Below are 21,003 nucleotides of genomic sequence, written 5' to 3' on the forward strand. Positions count from 1 at the left end.
TCGTTGTGAAGGAGTTCGAGGATAAGGCGTAGGTGTTGTTCATGCTCCTCTTGACTTTTCGAATAAATCAGGATGTCGTCGATAAACACAATCACAAATTTGTCGAGGTAAGGCTTACATACGCGGTTCATAAGGTCCATGAACACTGCAGGTGCGTTAGTCATTCCAAAAGGCATAACGAGGAATTCGTAATGACCATAACGAGTCCTGAATGCAGTCTTGGAAATATCTTCATTACGAACCCTCAGCTGATGATAGCCTGATCGCAGGTCAATCTTTGAATAGTAGCTCGATCCTTGCAACTGATCGAATAGGTCGTCGATGCGCGGGAGAGGGTAACGATTCTTAATGGTAACCTTGTTCAACTCACGATAGTCGATGCACATTCGGAATGTGCCATCCTTCTTCTTGACAAAGAGTACTGGTGCTCCCCAGGGTGATGAACTAGGACGGATAAATCCTTTATCCAAAAGTTCTTGTAGTTGCGTGGAGAGTTCCTTCAGTTCTGCAGGGGCTAAACGGTACGGTGCACGAGCTATGGGTGCTGCTCCGGGAGCTAGCTCGATTTGGAATTCGACCTGACGGTGAGGAGGGAGTCCAGGTAGTTCCTCAGGAAATACCTCGGGATAGTCGCGTACTACAGGAAAATCTTCAATCCTCTTTTCCTTCTCGTGGGTGTTGGTGACAAGTGCTAGGATAGCGGTGTGCCCCTTTTGCAGACACTTCTGAGCTTTTAGAAGCGAGATAATGCCTGTGACTTCTCCACCTTTGTTGCCTTTAACGATGAGGGGTTGACCAGAACGGCGAGGTATACGAACTGCTTTCTCTTGACAGAGGATCTCAGCGCGATGTTTGGATAACCAATCCATACCAATGACAACATCGAAGCTTCCAAGTTTGACAGGGAAAAGATCGATACTAAACGTGTGGCCAGACAATTCTAGTGTGCAGTCGTGGATCATGTGCGTGGCCTCGATGTTCTTACCATTAGCTATCTCGACGATGTGCTTAGAACTTAATAATGCAGGCGAGTGCTTAAGTTTCTTACTAATGCGAAGGGATACATAACTGGCATCGGCACCGGAATCAAATAACACAGAAACATAACGATCATCAAGTAGGAACTTACCCGCCACGACGTTGGGATCGTTCCTTGCTTCACCAGCTCCAATCACGAAAGCTCTGCCCCTTGCACCATTCCCAGCATTGTTGTTTTGCTCATTGTTCCCAGCTCCCTGATTGTTGTTGCGATTCTGATTCAGCTCAGGGCAATCCTTTCGCATGTGCCCTGTTGCCCCACATTTAAAACATGCTCTGTTGTTTCCCTGCTGCTGTTGCTGTTGGGGTTGTTGCTGATTCTGCCTTGCTGGGAACTGACTTCTACAATCCTTAGCTTCGTGCCCCATCTTGTGGCATCGCTGACACTGGCCCTTGTTACATGCCCCATTGTGGTGCCTGTTACACTTGTTGCACTTAGGGTAGCTTCCCCTGTAGCCACCCTGTTGCTGAGTGCCCTTGTTGTTGTCAGTTTTCCTTTGCTGAGCTGGGGCTTGAGTAGGGTTAGCATCTTTGCCCTGATTTCCTTCCCACTTTCGTTTGCCATCACTAGAACTTCCTTCCGCAGCACTGATCCTTTTGGGCAACCTGCCCTCTTCCACAGCCTGATCAGTGAGTTTGTGAGCAAGTCGAACGATCGGCTGAATGGTAGTGTGGTTAGCTGAAGTTACATGGCTTCGAATTTCTGGAGCCAGACCCTTGATGTACAGTTCGATTCTTCGATACATAGGTCGGGACATGTTTGGGCAGAGAGCAGCATAGTCGTTGGACAGCTTGGTGTAGGTCTCAATCTCTGACCCAACCATCTTGAGTTCATAGTACTCATTTTCCAGCTTGTGGATGTCATCCCTGTGACAATACTCTTCCTTGATCATATCCTTGAAATCTTCCCACGCCGTAGCGTTTGCAGTCTCCAAACCAAGCATCTGAATTTGCGCCTTCCACCACGAAAGTGCGCTTCCCTCTAGAGTACCAGTAGCAAACTTTACCCAATTAGCAGGGGGACATTCGCAGACAGCGAAGACAGCTTCGACCTTCTCGATCCAGTGCAGGAGACCTATGGCACCCTCAGTGCCACTGAATGGAAGAGGCTTGCAATCCATGAAGGTCTTGAAGGTACAGACACGTGGTTGCACAGGTGCAGGCTGACCTGTTGTGAGGAGTGAAGCGAAATAGGTTTAGAGGCGAAAAGACGATGTGGCGGTAGGATCTAAACATCCTAAAGCATCGAGCTTACCTATAGGGTGAGCTGCGAAAGCTGCAGCCACAGTGTTGAGCAGGTTAGTGAACTGAGCCTGAGTCATGTTGACGTTCCCCCGTCCGCGTCCACTCATTGTCTTCATAACCAGAAAACATAGTATGAGTGTGTGATAGCGAGAATAAGATAGAAGAGAGAAGATGTATCAGGCAAACTAGTACGTATAGTAAAGCGGAAAGCATAAGACAATTAAGCAAGTAACTATGGGTCCGAGCTATGAGGTCAGATAAGTCGAGCCTTGTACTTGGAGTGTAGTGTCGTCACGAGTCACGGGTTATAGTCTGGTTTTTCTCAAAAAAGATTTTTCCCCTTTTTTTAAAACCAAGTTCACTATAACCAATGGCTCTGATACCAATCTGTCACACCCCCAAAATCCACCTGCGGATAACACCCGCTTTGAGGGCGTGACTGACCAGGATCCAGCCACCAATTATACTGAATAATTAAGTTGTTAACAAAAAGGTAATACTTACTAACCATAAGATTAGCAAATATCAAGTTCAGAGTTTAAGGTTTCAAGTTCAAACAGTAATAAGTAGCGGAAGCATAAATAAACAGTTTTAAACAATGTTCATAAGATAAGCATGATAAATGCCCAACACACGGGCAGACGACCACTACACATCCCAAGCAGCTGCTCCAGTCACTGGCCACCTGCAAAGCATGCAGTAAGGGGTCAACAATAATGCTGAGTGAGTTCACTAGTTGTCCAGTTTTAATTACCAAAAACTTGTTTCACCAGTTAATTTATCCGTTTATACATGCCATGGGGAGCTACCCCAAAAGTTAGCGACTAAACTGTTTTTCCAATACCGAACACTAGGTAACCGTTTGCGTTTCCGCAGGATGCCCCGATGTCAATGTTCTATCATCATTGACGGATGCCTGAGTACATTAGTTCACGACCGATCCCATACCATGGCACGGTGTGAGGCTGGTAAGACCTAAATAGCGCTATCAACTAATAACCCGTTCGCCTGGCACCGGCGACTAATCGGTATTATGTAGTAGGGACTTGAGTGATAGAGTTGCGTTTAGTGCCGTTAGTTGCAATCCGTATAAACAGTAATTAACTAAAAAGGTTTCCCAATACAAGGGAAGATAAAGTAAGTTTGTTTCCCAATAACTAGGGAAGGAGTGTAGACGGTATCCCCTTTACAAGGGGATAGGGTTGTTTTAGTCTCGTGTCCCAAACCACCGGGACGCATGCTTTTAAGTTGTGAACTCACCTTGGGTTGCTCGGTATGATACGTTACTTGGTTAAGTATGTTGGTCACCACGTCCTAACATGGTTACCAAATATGGGTCAAGTCGGGTACAAGTAAACACACATCGAACACTTATGGCATACACAAAGCAGTCACGTATAACATGCAATATACAAACAGTGGGGTATTGGGCCTAAACAGTAACAGTTACACAAGCAGTCCAGTTAACAGACACTCCAACAAGTACATTGGCCCAATAACAGTCCAGTCGAGACAGAGGTGACTCGCAACCAAGGTTGCGACTCGCAACCGAGGTCTCGGTTCGTCATGCTTTGGTTGCGACTCGCAATCAGAGATTCCGACTCGCAACCGGCGGTTCCGACAAGCAGTTGTGGTTACGACTCGCAATCGGATCGATACGCGTTGATTACGACTCGCAACCAGGAGGTCTCGACAAATCCTGCTGTGGTTTCGAGTAGCAACCAAAGGTTGCGACTCGCAACCGTGATTACGTGCACATGAAACAGTTTCTAGAATCTGCAAAACAGTACTAGCCAATAGGATTTCATTTTCATGAGAATTATGTACCATACCCACTAAACATGTTTGTTTGTCTATTTTGTGTCTAAATCAGATCAAACAAGGCATATTCAAAATATTTAAGTGACATTCAAAGTGTTCTTACCATATTCAAACACATTCAAGAATTTCTTATGAACAAACAACCCCATTTATCATCAAACCAACCCCGAGATTATGCATAAAACCCTTCATTTCTTCACGTAACATCATCCGAATAACAAGCCTCAATAATCATGTGACATGTAAGCAAATCAATTCGAGACACCTTATATTTAATCAACCACAATCATGACTAACCATCCTATTTAAACATTCCGAACATAAACATGTTAACCGGTTATCTATTTAACACATTTTGATCCACACAAACATGGCGAACAAACATCATCCATACACAAGAATCATAGTAACACATAATATATTTATCCTAGTGACCTTATTAACACATGAACATCTAGAAAGAGCTAAAACCACTAACCGGTTATAGTATACCCAAAGGGTGTTCAAGAAAACAATGAGGTGGAGTCCCGGGTGATGAATTTGAGCCGATTCCGAAAGTGTTCTTGCAGCCGGTTGGATCCGAGAAGGAGAGGAAGAGAGGGTGATGTTAGAACCTTAGGGTTTTTTGGGGTTTTTGTGAAGGAGAGAGTGAATGAGGGAGAGTGTGATGAGTGTTGTAAAAATGGTTAAGGGAGGGGAGGGTTGGTTTATATAATGTACCGAGTTGGGCTAGGGGGGTTCCGGGTTGGGTTCCCGGTCACAAGGCCCAAACCGGCCTAAGTCTCGAGCCGGGTCTCGGGTTTGGTTGTGGTTTCGGGTTCCGGTTCATCTCACATACACACACACTCTCTTATATCTATTTTTATATATATATATATATATAATACATACACATAAAGCAAGGATCACATAGAACATTAAAACAATACACAACTTTTTCATTTACTAGTATACGTACACACATGTTACATCGAAAGATTGTCCGGGAAATTCCGAAGTGTCACAGGGTGATTTTCTGCAGGGGCCCAGCACGGGGCCGTGTTGGTTGGGCACGGCCCGTGTTGAGCCTTCTGTGATGGAGATCTTTGTCGGGTTGCTTTATTCTTCGTGCATGGTTCCATTTTTCTCGTTCCCTTTTTCATCCATTACCACCATGAGTGTGTTTTATTCTCAAAACAACCATCAAACCATCATATCATTGCTAATAGAGAGACATTACATAAAGATAAAAATTACATAAATATTAAACTTATGGAGTTCTAGCCCTATGATTTATTTTAATTTAGCAAAATTTCCAAGAAGCTACTAGTCTTGGTTAGATAAGGCTTTGTAGAACTCCTCCTTTCGGGTGCGGTTCTCCTCATATGTCGGCAAGCCACTCCTCTACCTCCCTTGGAAGGAGAAAAGAGGGCTCGTTTGCATTGGTTTGAGGAGTTCCAACTTCCGCTGGAACTTCTTGTGGGTTTTCCATAGGAGGTTCTGCGGGAAAGTCTTCCCACCCGGCAGGGTTGTTAACACCGAGTGCCAAGTTCCAGTCTTGTTGTGGAAGGACTGGTTCCATAGGGGGTGCTACCAAAATGTTTGACCTTTGGTGCAAAAGGTTAATCTCTTGGAAGCTGCTTTCAAGTCCCATTGTAAGATCGTTAATACGGTCAATGAGGACCTCCTCTACTGACGTCATTTCGTCGATAGCTTCCCTTAGCGCTATCACGTAGTGCACAAGTGTAGCTTCAACGGAAGGCCTCCTTCCCCTTCGGCTGTTTGAGGAATGAACGGATGATGTTTCGCTGTTTTCACTTGCCATTCTACGAAAAATAAACCAAAAGCAGTTTATATGACGAAACAGTTTCTGGACACGGCCCCGTGCTCATTGAGCACGGCCCCGTGTTCATCTTTCTGCAGAATTTTGGAGCAAGGAATCTTGGGTTTTTAAGTTATTTTCTGAGTTTATGCAAGCTTTTTGACAGTAAATAACTTTAAACAATGTTACATAACATGTTTTTACCAAGATTCTATGATCAAAACTCATTGTTCCCTACCACAAAGATTGAAAATTCAAACTTTTCATGGTAGTTCTTGAAGAAAGATGAAGAAGAAGGAAATGTCTAGAAGAGGAAAGGACAAGATGGGTTGTTGGAAACTTCTTTTAGACTTACCTAGGATTGTTTGAGAGAAGATTCCTTCAAATCTCTGTCCCCAAGTTGGTCCAAATGTGCAGGATTTTTGGCTGCATTTATAGAAAACGACAGCCTGCTGGACACGGCCCCGTGTCCGCAGGACACGGCCCCGTGTGCAGATGAAATTCTGACACAGTTTGTCCGTATTCTGACGTTCTGATCAGAGGGGAATCTTTTGGTGGACACGGGGGCGTGTTGGCCGGGCACGGCCCCGTGTCGGAAAGCTGTCTTATGAAGTTTTGTCTTTACTAAGGAGCTAATCTATATCGGGTGGCTCTTGACTTGTTGGAACAACCCCAAAGTGCCTAAGATACCTTAATTGTCCTATACTAAGGCGAGAACGCAAGAGGTTGTCGGTGAGGGTAATTCCTATTTTCATTCTAGGTGGACAAGTCCAACCCTTTCCCGGGCTCTCGTTAAAGAAGGTGTATGCCGAATCGCTCAGGTCTATGTATGCATCGAACGAAGTCGATGGGGAGTCCTTCACGGCACAATCGACACAGGGACGACTATCGTCCGCGTCTTTTCTAGGTAAGAAGGTATTTTCGGGAGCAACGAGGTTGTCGGAATGCGGTTCCAACATTTCCTCATGGTCATCATCTTGGGATGGATCTAAAAAATCCTTCCTGAGTTCTTTTGACCAATTGAGAAGTAGTTCTTCTAGTTGAAATAGCTCGTCAAGGAGCATTTCTCCTAGAATATCTGGTTGGGCGCATTCGAGGGAGAAATAGTGCTTATTTTTACTTTCGCCCCTCTTAAGGTTACAAGGAATCGGTGGGTCTATATAGTGGGGCCTATAAGTGAGGAAAAAAACATTTTAATTCCTCATGTTCGCCTCCACATATTCGACACCACAAACCATAAGAGTGCCGAAAGTAAAAAGAATTACTATCACTCATGTTTGTGTCAGAAATTACCAACCGCCGGGATCTAACGGTTCTGTTTTCAGCAACTGAATCTTGGGCACGGGGGCGTGTTGAGTGGACACGGCCCCGTGTTCAGCCTACTGTCTGACTTAAAACAGGATTGCCAGTTCCAATGATTGAGCACGGGGCGTGTTCAGCGGGCACGGCCCCGTGTTGAGCTCTGCAGAAGCTAAAAATCTAAGAAAAATCCTAAAAAAAAATTAAAGAAAAATAAAAATATGATTAGGCCGTTGATTCCTAACTTTCTTAAAATCCTTGTGTCCCCGGCAGCGGCGCCAAAAACTTGATGTGCGTAAAGTGTGTATATGTTTTTAGATATATATTTAAGCCCTTTTTACACTTTTAGCCAAGTTTTAAATTTATAAAACACGATATTCACTAACACTAAACACACATATGGGCAAGTGCACCCATCGTGGACGTAGTATAGTGTTGGTAAGATACCGAGGTCGTCCAAGGACACAAGAGCTTTTAATACCGGTTTATCCTCAACGTCTAATCAAATCAAAAGGTTAGAAAAATGTTTTAAACTAAGAAAATAAAAACTAACTAAATGCTGAAAATAAAAATAAAATAAAAAACAGATAGACAAGATGAATCACTTGGATCCGACACGTGTGTTAGTATAACCTTTGATTATTTTCGCACTTTTGCACTTATTTAAGAGTTTGGATCCCCGCCATCCAATACCTATGGGCATTGAAGGAGATCCTACTAAATTTGACCCAGGTCCCAAGCAGGACCTCTAAACGCTGAACAAGGGCAAGACCCTTACCAAACCGTTCCCTTAACCCCCGACCAGGTAGCCAACATACCTCCATATAGACCGTGGAGATATGAATGGTGAAAATCTTTTATTTTATATAGACAGTAAAATAATGCCAAGACACCACGGACAAACGATAAGGAAAGATCACCTTCAAGATAAGTAACTAGTTATTAAAGTCATTAATACAAAACCAAATAAAAAGTGCAAAAGATTAAAAATAAAAAGTATTATACTAAACACTTGTCTTCACCAAGTGATGTAAGAGACTTAGGCAAACATGGCCTTGATTGTCAAGAACTCTTACGATCAATCTTGGATCCCGAGACGACTCACACACTCTACGATGGACAATGGATGATGGTGGTGGATGATGGTGTTATGGTGGTGGTGGGTGGTGGATGAGGTGTGAGAGAGGTGGTGTGCCAAGGGATGAGAGAGAATGAAGCCAAGCTCCTCTATTTATAGGCTGAACAGAAGGCTGGACACGGCCCCGTGTCCGCTGGACACGGCCCCGTGCCCGCCTGACACTCTCTCTCCTCATTAATTGTAATTGCGAATTACAATTAATGCGTCTGCTGTACTTTCACCACGCCCCCGTGCTCACTGGACACGGCCCCGTGGTGGGCAATGGAAGCTTCTACTGGTTTGTTTTTTATGTTGCTTCCTGGGCACGCCCCCGTGTTCGCTGGACACGGGGCGTGTTCAGACTCTGTTTCTTCTCCTTTGCCTTGGGAGGTGCCGTTGAGGGTCCGGGCAGTCCACTTTTGTTCCTTTTCTTGTATTTTATGGTAGAATTAGTTGTCTTTTTGCTTCTTTTGTGATTTTGAGCTCATTTCATCCTGAAAATACAAAAGGAAGACAAAAACACTCTTTTTCCAACATTAGTACTTAAAAAGGGTTAGTTTTATGCCTTAATTGATGTGATTTATATGTTGCATTTTACACACATCAATAAGATGTTTCCAATAAAACAAAGAAAATGATTGAAAATGATAACATAATAAAATAAAAGCATATAAAGCATCCTAAGGCAACTTTTAAACATAGTTACATGAAGACACAAACATACAAAGTTCACATGGTTTAGTAAAATCTAATATCTATAAACAATTTAAACAAAATACTACGTAGTTCTGCAAACATTATGCAAAAAAAAAAAAAAAAAAAAAAAAACCAAGTTACACAGAAAACTATAAACGAAGTAATGAATCTTCTAAATTGTTTTCCTTTACACGATTCGTATGATTAATGCCATTTGAGGGGCATTTTCCGCTATATCAAGATTATAATTCTCCCTAAATATTGTGTAATGATTAACGCCACTTAATGTCTTTTCAATCATTACTTTCCAATTTTATTTCTTTTCACTAAGCATTATACTTGAAACGTCCCTCCCATTCATGCACCTATAACGACCATGAGGACGGTGTTAGGAGCGTTATCAATTCTCTTCATGCCCCTATAATACTCATTACGTATGGCCGTATAGTTTGCATTATTGTTTTTTTTAATTAGAACTAACACACTAGTTATTTATAAAATTTTAAGTGTAAATTGCATTATTGTTTTTTTTAATTAGAACCAACACATTAGTTATTATTATTATTAATATATATTACTAAAGGAATTGAAATAAATAGTAATTTTAATATTATAATAATATATAGTTTTTTTAATACTTTTATTATTTTAATATTATAGTAATAGTTATTTTCTTTGCTTTTTAACTTTAATCTTTTTTTAATATCATGGGTTGGGATAAGCTTGGTGTCAACCGCTATCGAACCAGTACTGGTATCGAAAATACCGGAATGGTCCTGTTCGGTATCGGTACATGAAGGTAAAAACCGGCACTAATATAGTAAACGCCAAAAGTTGGTGCCAAATTGATATTGGAAATCTTTTGGTTCGGGAAATTCAGTGCTACTACCCGGTACCATTTGCTCATCCCTGATCACGGTTACCGTACGAACAACGGTGTCGTACAACTTTATTTTGTTGATTTTCTACAACTTTTAATTTTTTTCTCTTTTTAGTTTCAGAGGTAGGAATAAGCTCGGTGCCAACCAATACAGAATTGGTACTGATACCCAAAATACCGGTTACGGTACCGGTATATGATGGTAAAAAACGATAGTGAAGCGGTAACAGAACGCCAAAAGTCGGTAACGAATTGGTACTTAAGATCTTTCGGTTCGGCAAATTTGGTACCGGTACCCGGAACAATTTGCTCATCTCTGACCACGGGTTTCATACGAACAACATCATTACCATACAACTTTTTGGTTGATTTTCTTTCAGTTATCTTTTAGTGTTTTTTTTTCTACATTTTCTTTTTATTCTTGTCAGCAGTTCCGTTCGCAACATGTTCGTAGTGATTTCAAAACGCATGTAAACACGGACTAAATAACAAAAGAAATTTGCCGCAACGTGGCGAACTTTTTTAAACCTAGTTTATAAAATTTTAAGTGTAAAAATTATATGTGGTCATTTGGCAGTTTCTAGCTTTTTGCAAGTGGCTTCTTAGTGAAATATATGTTTTGCGGTTAAAAAGAATCTAATACTGCACACTATCCACCACTAGACCAATTGAAAATATGTAGTTTTTCTTGTAAATTTAGAGACACTTAATCAGACCAATTTATACAAGTGATCAATACCACTATATTTATACATAACAAAACAACCGAAATTGAGATTTTATTAAAGGATGATGGTATCTACACATCCCAAAATTTTTATACATCCTTCAATAGGAAAACTTATAGCCCAATACGCTTCTCATAAGGTTTAAACCATTAAATGCGACACCAATAGGAATCATATAAGGCAATATGATTCCTATTGTTACGATATGCTCTAGCATGCCTGTAGTTCAGAACTAAAAAGGGTCTGAAAAGTGACCCCAATAGGAACCGTATAAGAAAATACGATTTCTATAGGGTTAATGGGAAGTGCATAGCCATCTAACATTAAATCATATAATCCCACATGTGATGAAGTTTTGATATTTTAAAATGCATTTTATTTGTTAAAGATTTTGGTTAACTTCCACACGAATGTTCTTGAAACTCCTTTCTTCACTTATAAATAACTCATTGTCAAGCTCTCTTCTTCACTCAACTCGAAAATGGCGAACAATTCAGTTTCTTACTTAGTATTGCTTTTGCTCATCTTCGTTCTTGCAATATCAGGTGCATAATCAATCTTATTTATTTCATTGTTATTTTTTGTTTTTAATCCAGATTGTAGTCTTAATTGATCAAACTTATCAATGCTTTTGGTTCGATAATGGAGAACCAATGAAAAGCTTAGCCATTAGTGGATTAGAAATCGCTCTAAATCTAGTCCATTAGAATGGACCAAGTGGATGGCTTTTGATGTATAATTTCTTTTCTTTTGTTGTTTTGTTTTAACATGGATTTACCTAATTGGACAAACCATAGAGATGAAAATGACAATTAACTCAAATAATATTGTACAACGACCTTTTTTTACCTCTCATTAAACATACAAAATTAAATGAGCGTTAACTTTTCGGAGCGAAGTAGCACAGTTCATGAATGCCAGGGACAAAAGTTGTACAAATTTGAAAATGTAGCCTGGATTGCCGTAATTATACAAACCACATATACGAAAATGGTAGTTAATTGGCACCATACAAAATTTTGATTACTTAATTTGAAGTTCTTTTTGTGAAGGTTTATAACTCCCAAACATATTTTCTTTTAATTTCTTCCTTCTCTTATAATTATTCCCAATATTCTCGACATTTGCTTTACGCAAGTTCAATTTGTCTACATTCAAAAAGGTTAAAACTTTAACTGTTTTCTTTGCATTTTTTTCCATCATATCTATCGCAGGTGCTCAGACAAAATTTATATTTCGCCGTTTAAAGTTTAATGATTATTGTACATCAATTTGGCCCGAATATTCACACACTCCTGGTGGCTATTTTAGTTTTTATATACGTTGCGTATACAGTTATATACAGCGTATAGGTTGCATGAATTTCAACGTGTCTGACCAAGCAATCATAGACACAGATAACTAGGGTTTGTATACGCTACGTATAGCTTTATACGCAGCGTATAAAACCCATCAGAATTTTGTTTTGTTAGTTTGGTGTATTTGTGTTATAAATTCCAACCCGGTTCAAACATTTAATTGCTTAAAATATATAACCATTAATGTTATACCGTTAATTTTTTTTTGAAAAACTCAGATACGGTTCGAATATATTATATTGTTATCGTTTAAATTAAATTATTATACCAAGTCTAGTACGGTTCGAATATTATAAATGATTAAATATTATACCGTTAATTATTTTTAAATACTCGTGTAGGGTTCGAATATATTATACCGTTTGAATACTCTACGGATTAAATTAAAATAATATAACAAGCGTCAAATCTGACTGACATACACTGCGTATAGCTCTCTACGCAGCGTATAAGTACCTGGTATACTAGCTTTGTATGGCACTATATGTGGCGTATATCTGCATGATTTGATAGTGTATGAGGTTGACTGACTGGTCGTGTACCTACCCCATACCTACGCCTCGTATAGGGCTGCGTATAGCTCTATACGAGGCGTAGGTAGAGCCGTAGAGATAGGGTTTAGTTTGCAAATAGGCCACTTGGTGTGTCAATATGTACACTCATTGATTTTTATGTTATTAAAAGAGCATTCGGGTTGTCTCTTAAATGTCGGTAAACCAACACCGAATTTAGTTGAAGTGCACACTTGGAAAAGCAACTTCACTGTAAACCTAATTAAACTCGAGGTTGGCAAGTATGTTTTCGTTGAATTCGTGGTTATTAAATGCTATTTCACCTAAAGTCGATGTTCAGTCGAAATAAATATGAGTTCTACGAAGTCACACTTTCAAGTGCGATAAACTAAGTTAAAATAGATATATTAGAAATCCAAAATGGTTTCCAAAGTAAACTACTTTTCCAAAACATACTCTATATATACACACATTGAGTAATATCGACTTGTTTTTTCCTTGTTAATAATGTTTTACAAATGTTTGCTAAGGAATAAACAATAATGTAAAAACCTTATTTAATCAAAGGTGTAGTTTCATATTCCCTGGTTCTCGTCTTCTTAATTTCAAAATCAAATAACTTTCCATAACTAAGTTCCATTTTTTCGCATGACGTGAACAGAAAGCGCACCGGTACAATATTGCGACAGGGTAACCAACCTTTATCATGAAAAGTGTGACGAGAAGCAGTGTACTGAACACTGCAAGACAAATGAGTAGGCAGAATCAGGATACTGCCTCGTAGTTGAAAAGCAACAACTTAGCATATGCAGCTTCGATTGTTCCAAGTATAAACCGAGTACTCCGGCTCCACCTCCACCTCCACCTCCACCAAAGCTCTTCTATTCTGGTTCATGGTTGCAGGCCAAAGTCGAGAATGTGATGCTTCCTGGGCAAAAGAATATGAATTGCACACAATTGTTGGTATCATCGTCATCGGAAACCCAGGACCAATCGGAACGGATGGACTTGTGACCACAAACACAATCATTCACGTACAAACCACAACACTCACACGAATTCATCATGACTAATTGAAACGAGAATGATTTGCAGAAAACAATAACTAACCGAATGAACTTGATTGACACTAAACTTTGAATATGATAACTTGAATACCACGTTCGAATACAAACTGATAACTACGATAACAACCGAATGATAGGGAAGTTAGGCAGCGACTTTATAGGGATGAAGGGGTATGTCTTCCAATAGTCACGTTGTTTCAAAGAGTGGTGACGTTTCAGAATAACCGCCATTCGGTTATTGGAGACACACCGGTTCGCTACATGGCCCAACATCCTTACCCATAACCGGTTGCTATTTGGACTGGACATATACATAATCTGTTCGACCCAACTGGTGGCCTACGGCCCAAATAAATACATAACATAATCTATTGTTTGACCCATTACTAATAATATATAAACCAAATAAACATAAACAGGCCCGAGGCCCAAATACGTGACTCGGATGATTCTTGATTACCGAAACAATCTTCATTCTCCCCCTTAAGCAAGAAATATCCGAGCTCTTCAATCCGTTTACTCCTTGCGGTTGTTGGTGACTTCGATCTTCACCACCACGTCATCATCACTTGAATCTTCGATCCATCCGCAATTGCTCGAGCTCTCGGCCATTCCAACTTTTTCTCTTGCACGCTCCTTCTTGATGTAATCAAAGTACCATTCGGCCAACTCTAGATAGTAAACGTATGCAACCTTCATTTCATAAGCGTCGTCCTTGTCGTAACCATACTTCACCGATATCTCGCCCCATTTGTCTTTTGCCATTATCTCATCAAACCCACCGTTGTGCTTCACGATGCGGTGTAGTAGTATGAGGCTAACATCACGACCATCAATTAACTTCGGTGGCATTGCCTTCTCACAAACAATTCCAAGAAAGTTCGTGATGAACCAAACTAAGATTTCTTCAAACGGTGTGTCGAAGAATCTTGGGTGCTTCTTGATTTCTTCGTGTAGTGTGATTAGATCCCCTGGTTCAATGCAGCTTTCCATGATTAACCCCCTTTCTACAACATCCTCCTCGAGTTGAGAGAGAGTTATTGCCCGTTCCCGAAGCATTTGCCTTGATTGGCGTGGATTATCCTTCTCGCCTTCGAGATAAATCATTAAAGCTTTCTTTGCCTTTTTCGAGTACACGACTTTCCTTGCACTTGGGCGTTCGTCATACACTTTCTTTTTATTTTTTGACTTTTCAAATTCTCGCTCATAGTAATCGCCTAAACATTCTTGAAACTTTTCTTTTTCTTCCTTATACCCATTGTCGACCCCAAGATTATCATAAAAGGCGTCAAGATAATCTTGTTCCAAGTCGGTTTCCGACTTGTCTTCGTATATGTCGTAACCCTTTGATCGACAACCGAACATCTTCTTCAATACGCACTTTTCACCCATAGTAACCGTCTCGATTCCTTGAAACAGGAGTTGTTCCAAACTTAGAACATTCCTGTCAAGTTTTGGTGCGTAACTAACACACGGAATTGTCTTATCCTTGCCGTCCACCGGCACCCTTACTTCACCAATTCCATGAACAAACGAAACATCCTTCTTGCTTTCATTCGTTACAACCCCGAAGTGTCTTTTAAAACACTTGAACAAACTACGATTTCCCGTCATGTGCGTCTTAAACGTGGGATCCACAACCCAGATTGAATCCCATTTACCCCCGCAAGTATCCTTTACAATATAATCATTCTCGACTGGTAAAGGTGATAGTATAATATACTTACTAGGGCAAATTGACGCGATGTGGCCAAACTTCTTGCACTTGAAACACCGAACCCCCGGTTTTCTTGGCCTACCCACTGATGCGTTGGGTTTCTTCCCGTTCTTCTTCGTGAAACCCCCTCTGAATACCTTCTTTGGAAACTTTTTCATTGGTGATACCCCGGTCCGCATGGTTGGCTTCCCCTGCGCGTACTCATCCGCTTCCGCCGCCCGGCCGCACTCTCCACTACGAACAAACACATCATCACCGAAATCGGTCATAACCGATTTCCCCTTGTTTCCACCGATTCGGTTCTCTCCTTGATCACAATTCCTTCCGGTTCCTGTTAAACCTTTGGCTCTGATACCAATGTTGGTATCATCATCATCGGAAACCCAGGACCAATCGGAACGGATGGACTTGTGACCACAAACACAATCATTCACGTACAAACCACAACACTCACACGAATTCATCATGACTAATTGAAACGAGAATGATTTGCAGAAAACAATAACTAACCGAATGAACTTGATTGACACTAAACTTTGAATATGATAACTTGAATACCACGTTCGAATACAAACTGATAACTACGATAACAACCGAATGATAGGGAAGTTAGGCAGCGACTTTATAGGGATGAAGGGGTATGTCTTCCAATAGTCACGTTGTTTCAAAGAGTGGTGACGTTTCAGAATAACCGCCATTCGGTTATTGGAGACACACCGGTTCGCTACATGGCCCAACATCCTTACCCATAACCGGTTGCTATTTGGACTGGACATATACATAATCTGTTCGACCCAACTGGTGGCCTACGGCCCAAATAAATACATAACATAATCTATTGTTTGACCCATTACTAATAATATATAAACCAAATAAACATAAACAGGCCCGAGGCCCAAATACGTGACTCGGATGATTCTTGATTACCGAAACAATCTTCATTCTCCCCCTTAAGCAAGAAATATCCGAGCTCTTCAATCCGTTTACTCCTTGCGGTTGTTGGTGACTTCGATCTTCACCACCACGTCATCATCACTTGAATCTTCGATCCATCCGCAATTGCTCGAGCTCTCGGCCATTCCAACTTTTTCTCTTGCACGCTCCTTCTTGATGTAATCAAAGTACCATTCGGCCAACTCTAGATAGTAAACGTATGCAACCTTCATTTCATAAGCGTCGTCCTTGTCGTAACCATACTTCACCGATATCTCGCCCCATTTGTCTTTTGCCATTATCTCATCAAACCCACCGTTGTGCTTCACGATGCGGTGTAGTAGTATGAGGCTAACATCACGACCATCAATTAACTTCGGTGGCATTGCCTTCTCACAAACAATTCCAAGAAAGTTCGTGATGAACCAAACTAAGATTTCTTCAAACGGTGTGTCGAAGAATCTTGGGTGCTTCTTGATTTCTTCGTGTAGTGTGATTAGATCCCCTGGTTCAATGCAGCTTTCCATGATTAACCCCCTTTCTACAACATCCTCCTCGAGTTGAGAGAGAGTTATTGCCCGTTCCCGAAGCATTTGCCTTGATTGGCGTGGATTATCCTTCTCGCCTTCGAGATAAATCATTAAAGCTTTCTTTGCCTTTTTCGAGTACACGACTTTCCTTGCACTTGGGCGTTCGTCATACACTTTCTTTTTATTTTTTGACTTTTCAAATTCTCGCTCATAGTAATCGCCTAAACATTCTTGAAACTTTTCTTTTTCTTCCTTATACCCATTGTCGACCCCAAGATTATCATAAAAGGCGTCAAGATAATCTTGTTCCAAGTCGGTTTCCGACTTGTCTTCGTATATGTCGTAACCCTTTGATCGACAACCGAACATCTTCTTCAATACGCACTTTTCACCCATAGTAACCGTCTCGATTCCTTGAAACAGGAGTTGTTCCAAACTTAGAACATTCCTGTCAAGTTTTGGTGCGTAACTAACACACGGAATTGTCTTATCCTTGCCGTCCACCGGCACCCTTACTTCACCAATTCCATGAACAAACGAAACATCCTTCTTGCTTTCATTCGTTACAACCCCGAAGTGTCTTTTAAAACACTTGAACAAACTACGATTTCCCGTCATGTGCGTCTTAAACGTGGGATCCACAACCCAGATTGAATCCCATTTACCCCCGCAAGTATCCTTTACAATATAATCATTCTCGACTGGTAAAGGTGATAGTATAATATACTTACTAGGGCAAATTGACGCGATGTGGCCAAACTTCTTGCACTTGAAACACCGAACCCCCGGTTTTCTTGGCCTACCCACTGATGCGTTGGGTTTCTTCCCGTTCTTCTTCGTGAAACCCCCTCTGAATACCTTCTTTGGAAACTTTTTCATTGGTGATACCCCGGTCCGCATGGTTGGCTTCCCCTGCGCGTACTCATCCGCTTCCGCCGCCCGGCCGCACTCTCCACTACGAACAAACACATCATCACCGAAATCGGTCATAACCGATTTCCCCTTGTTTCCACCGATTCGGTTCTCTCCTTGATCACAATTCCTTCCGGTTCCTGTTAAACCTTTGGCTCTGATACCAATGTTGGTATCATCATCATCGGAAACCCAGGACCAATCGGAACGGATGGACTTGTGACCACAAACACAATCATTCACGTACAAACCACAACACTCACACGAATTCATCATGACTAATTGAAACGAGAATGATTTGCAGAAAACAATAACTAACCGAATGAACTTGATTGACACTAAACTTTGAATATGATAACTTGAATACCACGTTCGAATACAAACTGATAACTACGATAACAACCGAATGATAGGGAAGTTAGGCAGCGACTTTATAGGGATGAAGGGGTATGTCTTCCAATAGTCACGTTGTTTCAAAGAGTGGTGACGTTTCAGAATAACCGCCATTCGGTTATTGGAGACACACCGGTTCGCTACATGGCCCAACATCCTTACCCATAACCGGTTGCTATTTGGACTGGACATATACATAATCTGTTCGACCCAACTGGTGGCCTACGGCCCAAATAAATACATAACATAATCTATTGTTTGACCCATTACTAATAATATATAAACCAAATAAACATAAACAGGCCCGAGGCCCAAATACGTGACTCGGATGATTCTTGATTACCGAAACAATCTTCAACAATGTCCCAAATAATCAACAGTCTGCATGTTTGTATGTTTTGAGTCTTTGCATGAAGTGTCTTTAATTAAGGTTATATTTGTCATTTTGAGTCATATTATAGAAAAGAGTCGTTGGGTATAACTGGATAAAGTGGGTAGTCCATGTTGTCAAGTAGTGGGTAGATTTTCTCTTGATTGCATGTTTGTTTACGTGGTCATCGTGTATTTACAGTGTTTGTGTTTCCCTTGTGTATTTAAGCTCTTGTGTTGATGAATAAAATTATCCAGTTCCAACAATTGTGAGTTCACTTACATATCTGATATTACCAACAAAGACTTCGATGTGGTAGTTCCCCTTGAATAAGCAGCAAGAAAGATAAACGTGTATACTGTTTAAACACCTATATTGATACAAAATTCTTATCATTGTGAAATCATTTTAAATTTTTAGAGGTTCTTTATTTTGAATCCACAAATGAAATCATATTTTTAGATAAGGGTCTACTCCGGAATGTGATTGCCATATGAAGTCTTATAAGTCTGGAAATATGATATTCTTAAACTCCTACATGTGAAGTCTGAATAAAAAAATTAGAGGTGGCAAAATGGATGGGTTGGATTGGATTGGTTGGTTGGGTCAAGATGGGTTTGGGTTAGAATGAGTTTGGGTTAAGATGGGTAAAAGAAAGAAGAAGGTCATAATGGGTTTGGGTCAGGATGAGTTCGGGTCAAGATGGGTTTGGGTTAGGATGGGTTGAGAATAAATCAATAATAATAAAAACTGAAAAAAAATTATAAAAAATGAAAAAAATTATTAAAAAACTAAAAAAGCGAAATAAATTTAAAAAATTAAAAAAAACCTAAAAAAATTAAAAAAAATTAAAAAAAAAACGAAAAAATTTTGAAAAATATTTAAAAAAAAAAACGAAAAGATTTTTCAACCACCTTAACTGTCACTTCGACTCTTCGAGATAAACAACCATTTTACCAGTGAAAAGAGGCATCAAGCCTGTCAAGTGATCAAAATTTGCAATATCTTGCGTATTCAACATACTTTATTTGTCACTTTGTTGCAAAACAAGAATCTCTAAAGCTTTAACACTACCAGTTATAGCAGTTAATTACTTTACACTTCCTAAAGGTCACTTAACTTATAAATCTGTACTAGCAATCCGTAAATAAGGTTGTAGTACTATGCTAAATAATAATATCTCTTGATCTTGCATTTGTGGTAAAGATTGTTGTATTTCATAACAAATTATCTAATTTAGGATCAAAACTCACTTGGGCATTTCAACAAACACCTTACGGGCACTACTAATGGTAAACACTTTTTAGCATAAAATCAACATAAATTGTAACAATTACTTGAAAAAGAACACAATTTTAACCAAAATGAAAGAAACCCAGAATACATCCTTAATGAATTCGTCAAGTATACATTAAATCTCATCAATTACAAGTTACAACCCAACAAAAAAGTTAGATAGATCTAACCTGATGTTTGCTGTGAGCAATTAAAATTAGTATTCGATGTTCAGAATTCAGATCGATACTTCTTGTTGCCGCCGCCGGCCACCGTGCCGGAGAACACCGGTTAATTTGTTTGGAGAGATTGAAAGGATGTTGTATGGGCTTCACTTGAACTTCTTACCACAAACAGTTGATCAACTTAACTAAAATTGAGTGTCAGAAACTTAGAAACGACGAACAGATTGGTGAATTCACCGGAATGATGTGATGATTTTGGGAATTCAATCGCTGGATGGACTGATTTGTTGTGAATTATGGTTTGATGTTTAGTAATTGAAGAACCTAATCCCCAATTGACGTTGTGTTCAACTGTTTCTATTTTGGGTTCCAAATGAGTCCATTGTAACCCACTCCTTTTATTATCTTGGCCTATCCTGACCCATTGGATTTTTCTTTTAGTTTTAAATTTACCCATCCTGACCCTTGTAACTATAAAGGCTTACCCAACTTAACCCATTGCTTAGCTATTTTGCACCCAAATCAACCCAAACTTTCTTAGTTGGGTCCATTTTGCCACCTCTAAAAAAAATATTCACTCTAGAATATTGCTAGATTTGATAGTGTACCAATAAGAAGACCCCTTTGATGATTTTGGTTGTTAATCAAATAATTCATTTATTCATATATAAAAAACTGTAATCAAGAACTAAGCTAACCCTGCAATGACGAGAATGTAGCTAAATTCTAGGGCATGATATAGTGAAATCGATATAAATCTGACCATTTTAAAAACAACTCTAAGCTATATATAACGGTGTACCATTTATAATAGATGTCAAGTGAGAGTTTAACTTGATAAATCTTCATTTGTCAAGCTCATGTTTGGCTTTGACTCGACTTATTAGTTATTTGTTAATTTTTTTTTTGTTTGAAAGGCTGTTTTTATTGGAAACTGAGAAGAGAATGTACAATATTGAAATTACTAATACAATGTTACATTAAAGCTCAAAATCACACCAAGACGACCACTCAAGTGTTTCCAACTTTTAATTGTTTCTAAGAACCCCAATGTCCTGATCTCTATATTTTTGACCATGTTATTCCTTGCTTGTCATATTACCCAACAAGAGATCCATATAATTGC

General features: G+C 39.9%; 1 protein-coding gene across 2 annotated transcripts; it reads right to left on the reverse strand.

Moving 5' to 3' along the window:
* Window positions 1–13,052: 13,052 nt before the first annotated feature.
* On the reverse strand, window positions 13,053–20,435 carry LOC118488057. Of its 2 annotated transcripts, XR_004883520.1 has the most exons (3): window positions 19,884–20,435; window positions 18,700–18,787; window positions 13,053–13,423 (listed from the first exon to the last, which is right to left on the reverse strand). XR_004883520.1 is itself a non-coding variant. In XM_035985135.1 (2 exons), the coding sequence occupies exon 2, from the start codon at window positions 17,928–17,930 to the stop codon at window positions 16,263–16,265; it is 1,668 nt and encodes a 555-aa protein (XP_035841028.1). In that variant the 5' UTR covers window positions 17,931–18,787; window positions 19,884–20,435; the 3' UTR covers window positions 15,803–16,262. The 2 variants fall into 2 exon arrangements, 1 of the variants encoding a protein (XP_035841028.1); XM_035985135.1 differs by lacking the exon at window positions 13,053–13,423 and having other exon boundaries at window positions 15,803–18,787.
* Window positions 20,436–21,003: the final 568 nt, after the last annotated feature.

Source organism: Helianthus annuus, chromosome 16, assembly GCF_002127325.2.
Source record: "Helianthus annuus cultivar XRQ/B chromosome 16, HanXRQr2.0-SUNRISE, whole genome shotgun sequence".
Lineage (NCBI taxonomy): Eukaryota > Viridiplantae > Streptophyta > Magnoliopsida > Asterales > Asteraceae > Helianthus > Helianthus annuus.

Coding starts and splice junctions, on each gene's coding strand:
- LOC118488057 (XM_035985135.1), bottom strand. CDS start 17,930: ATGATGAATTCGTGTGAGTGTTGTGGTTTGTACGTGAATGATTGTGTT.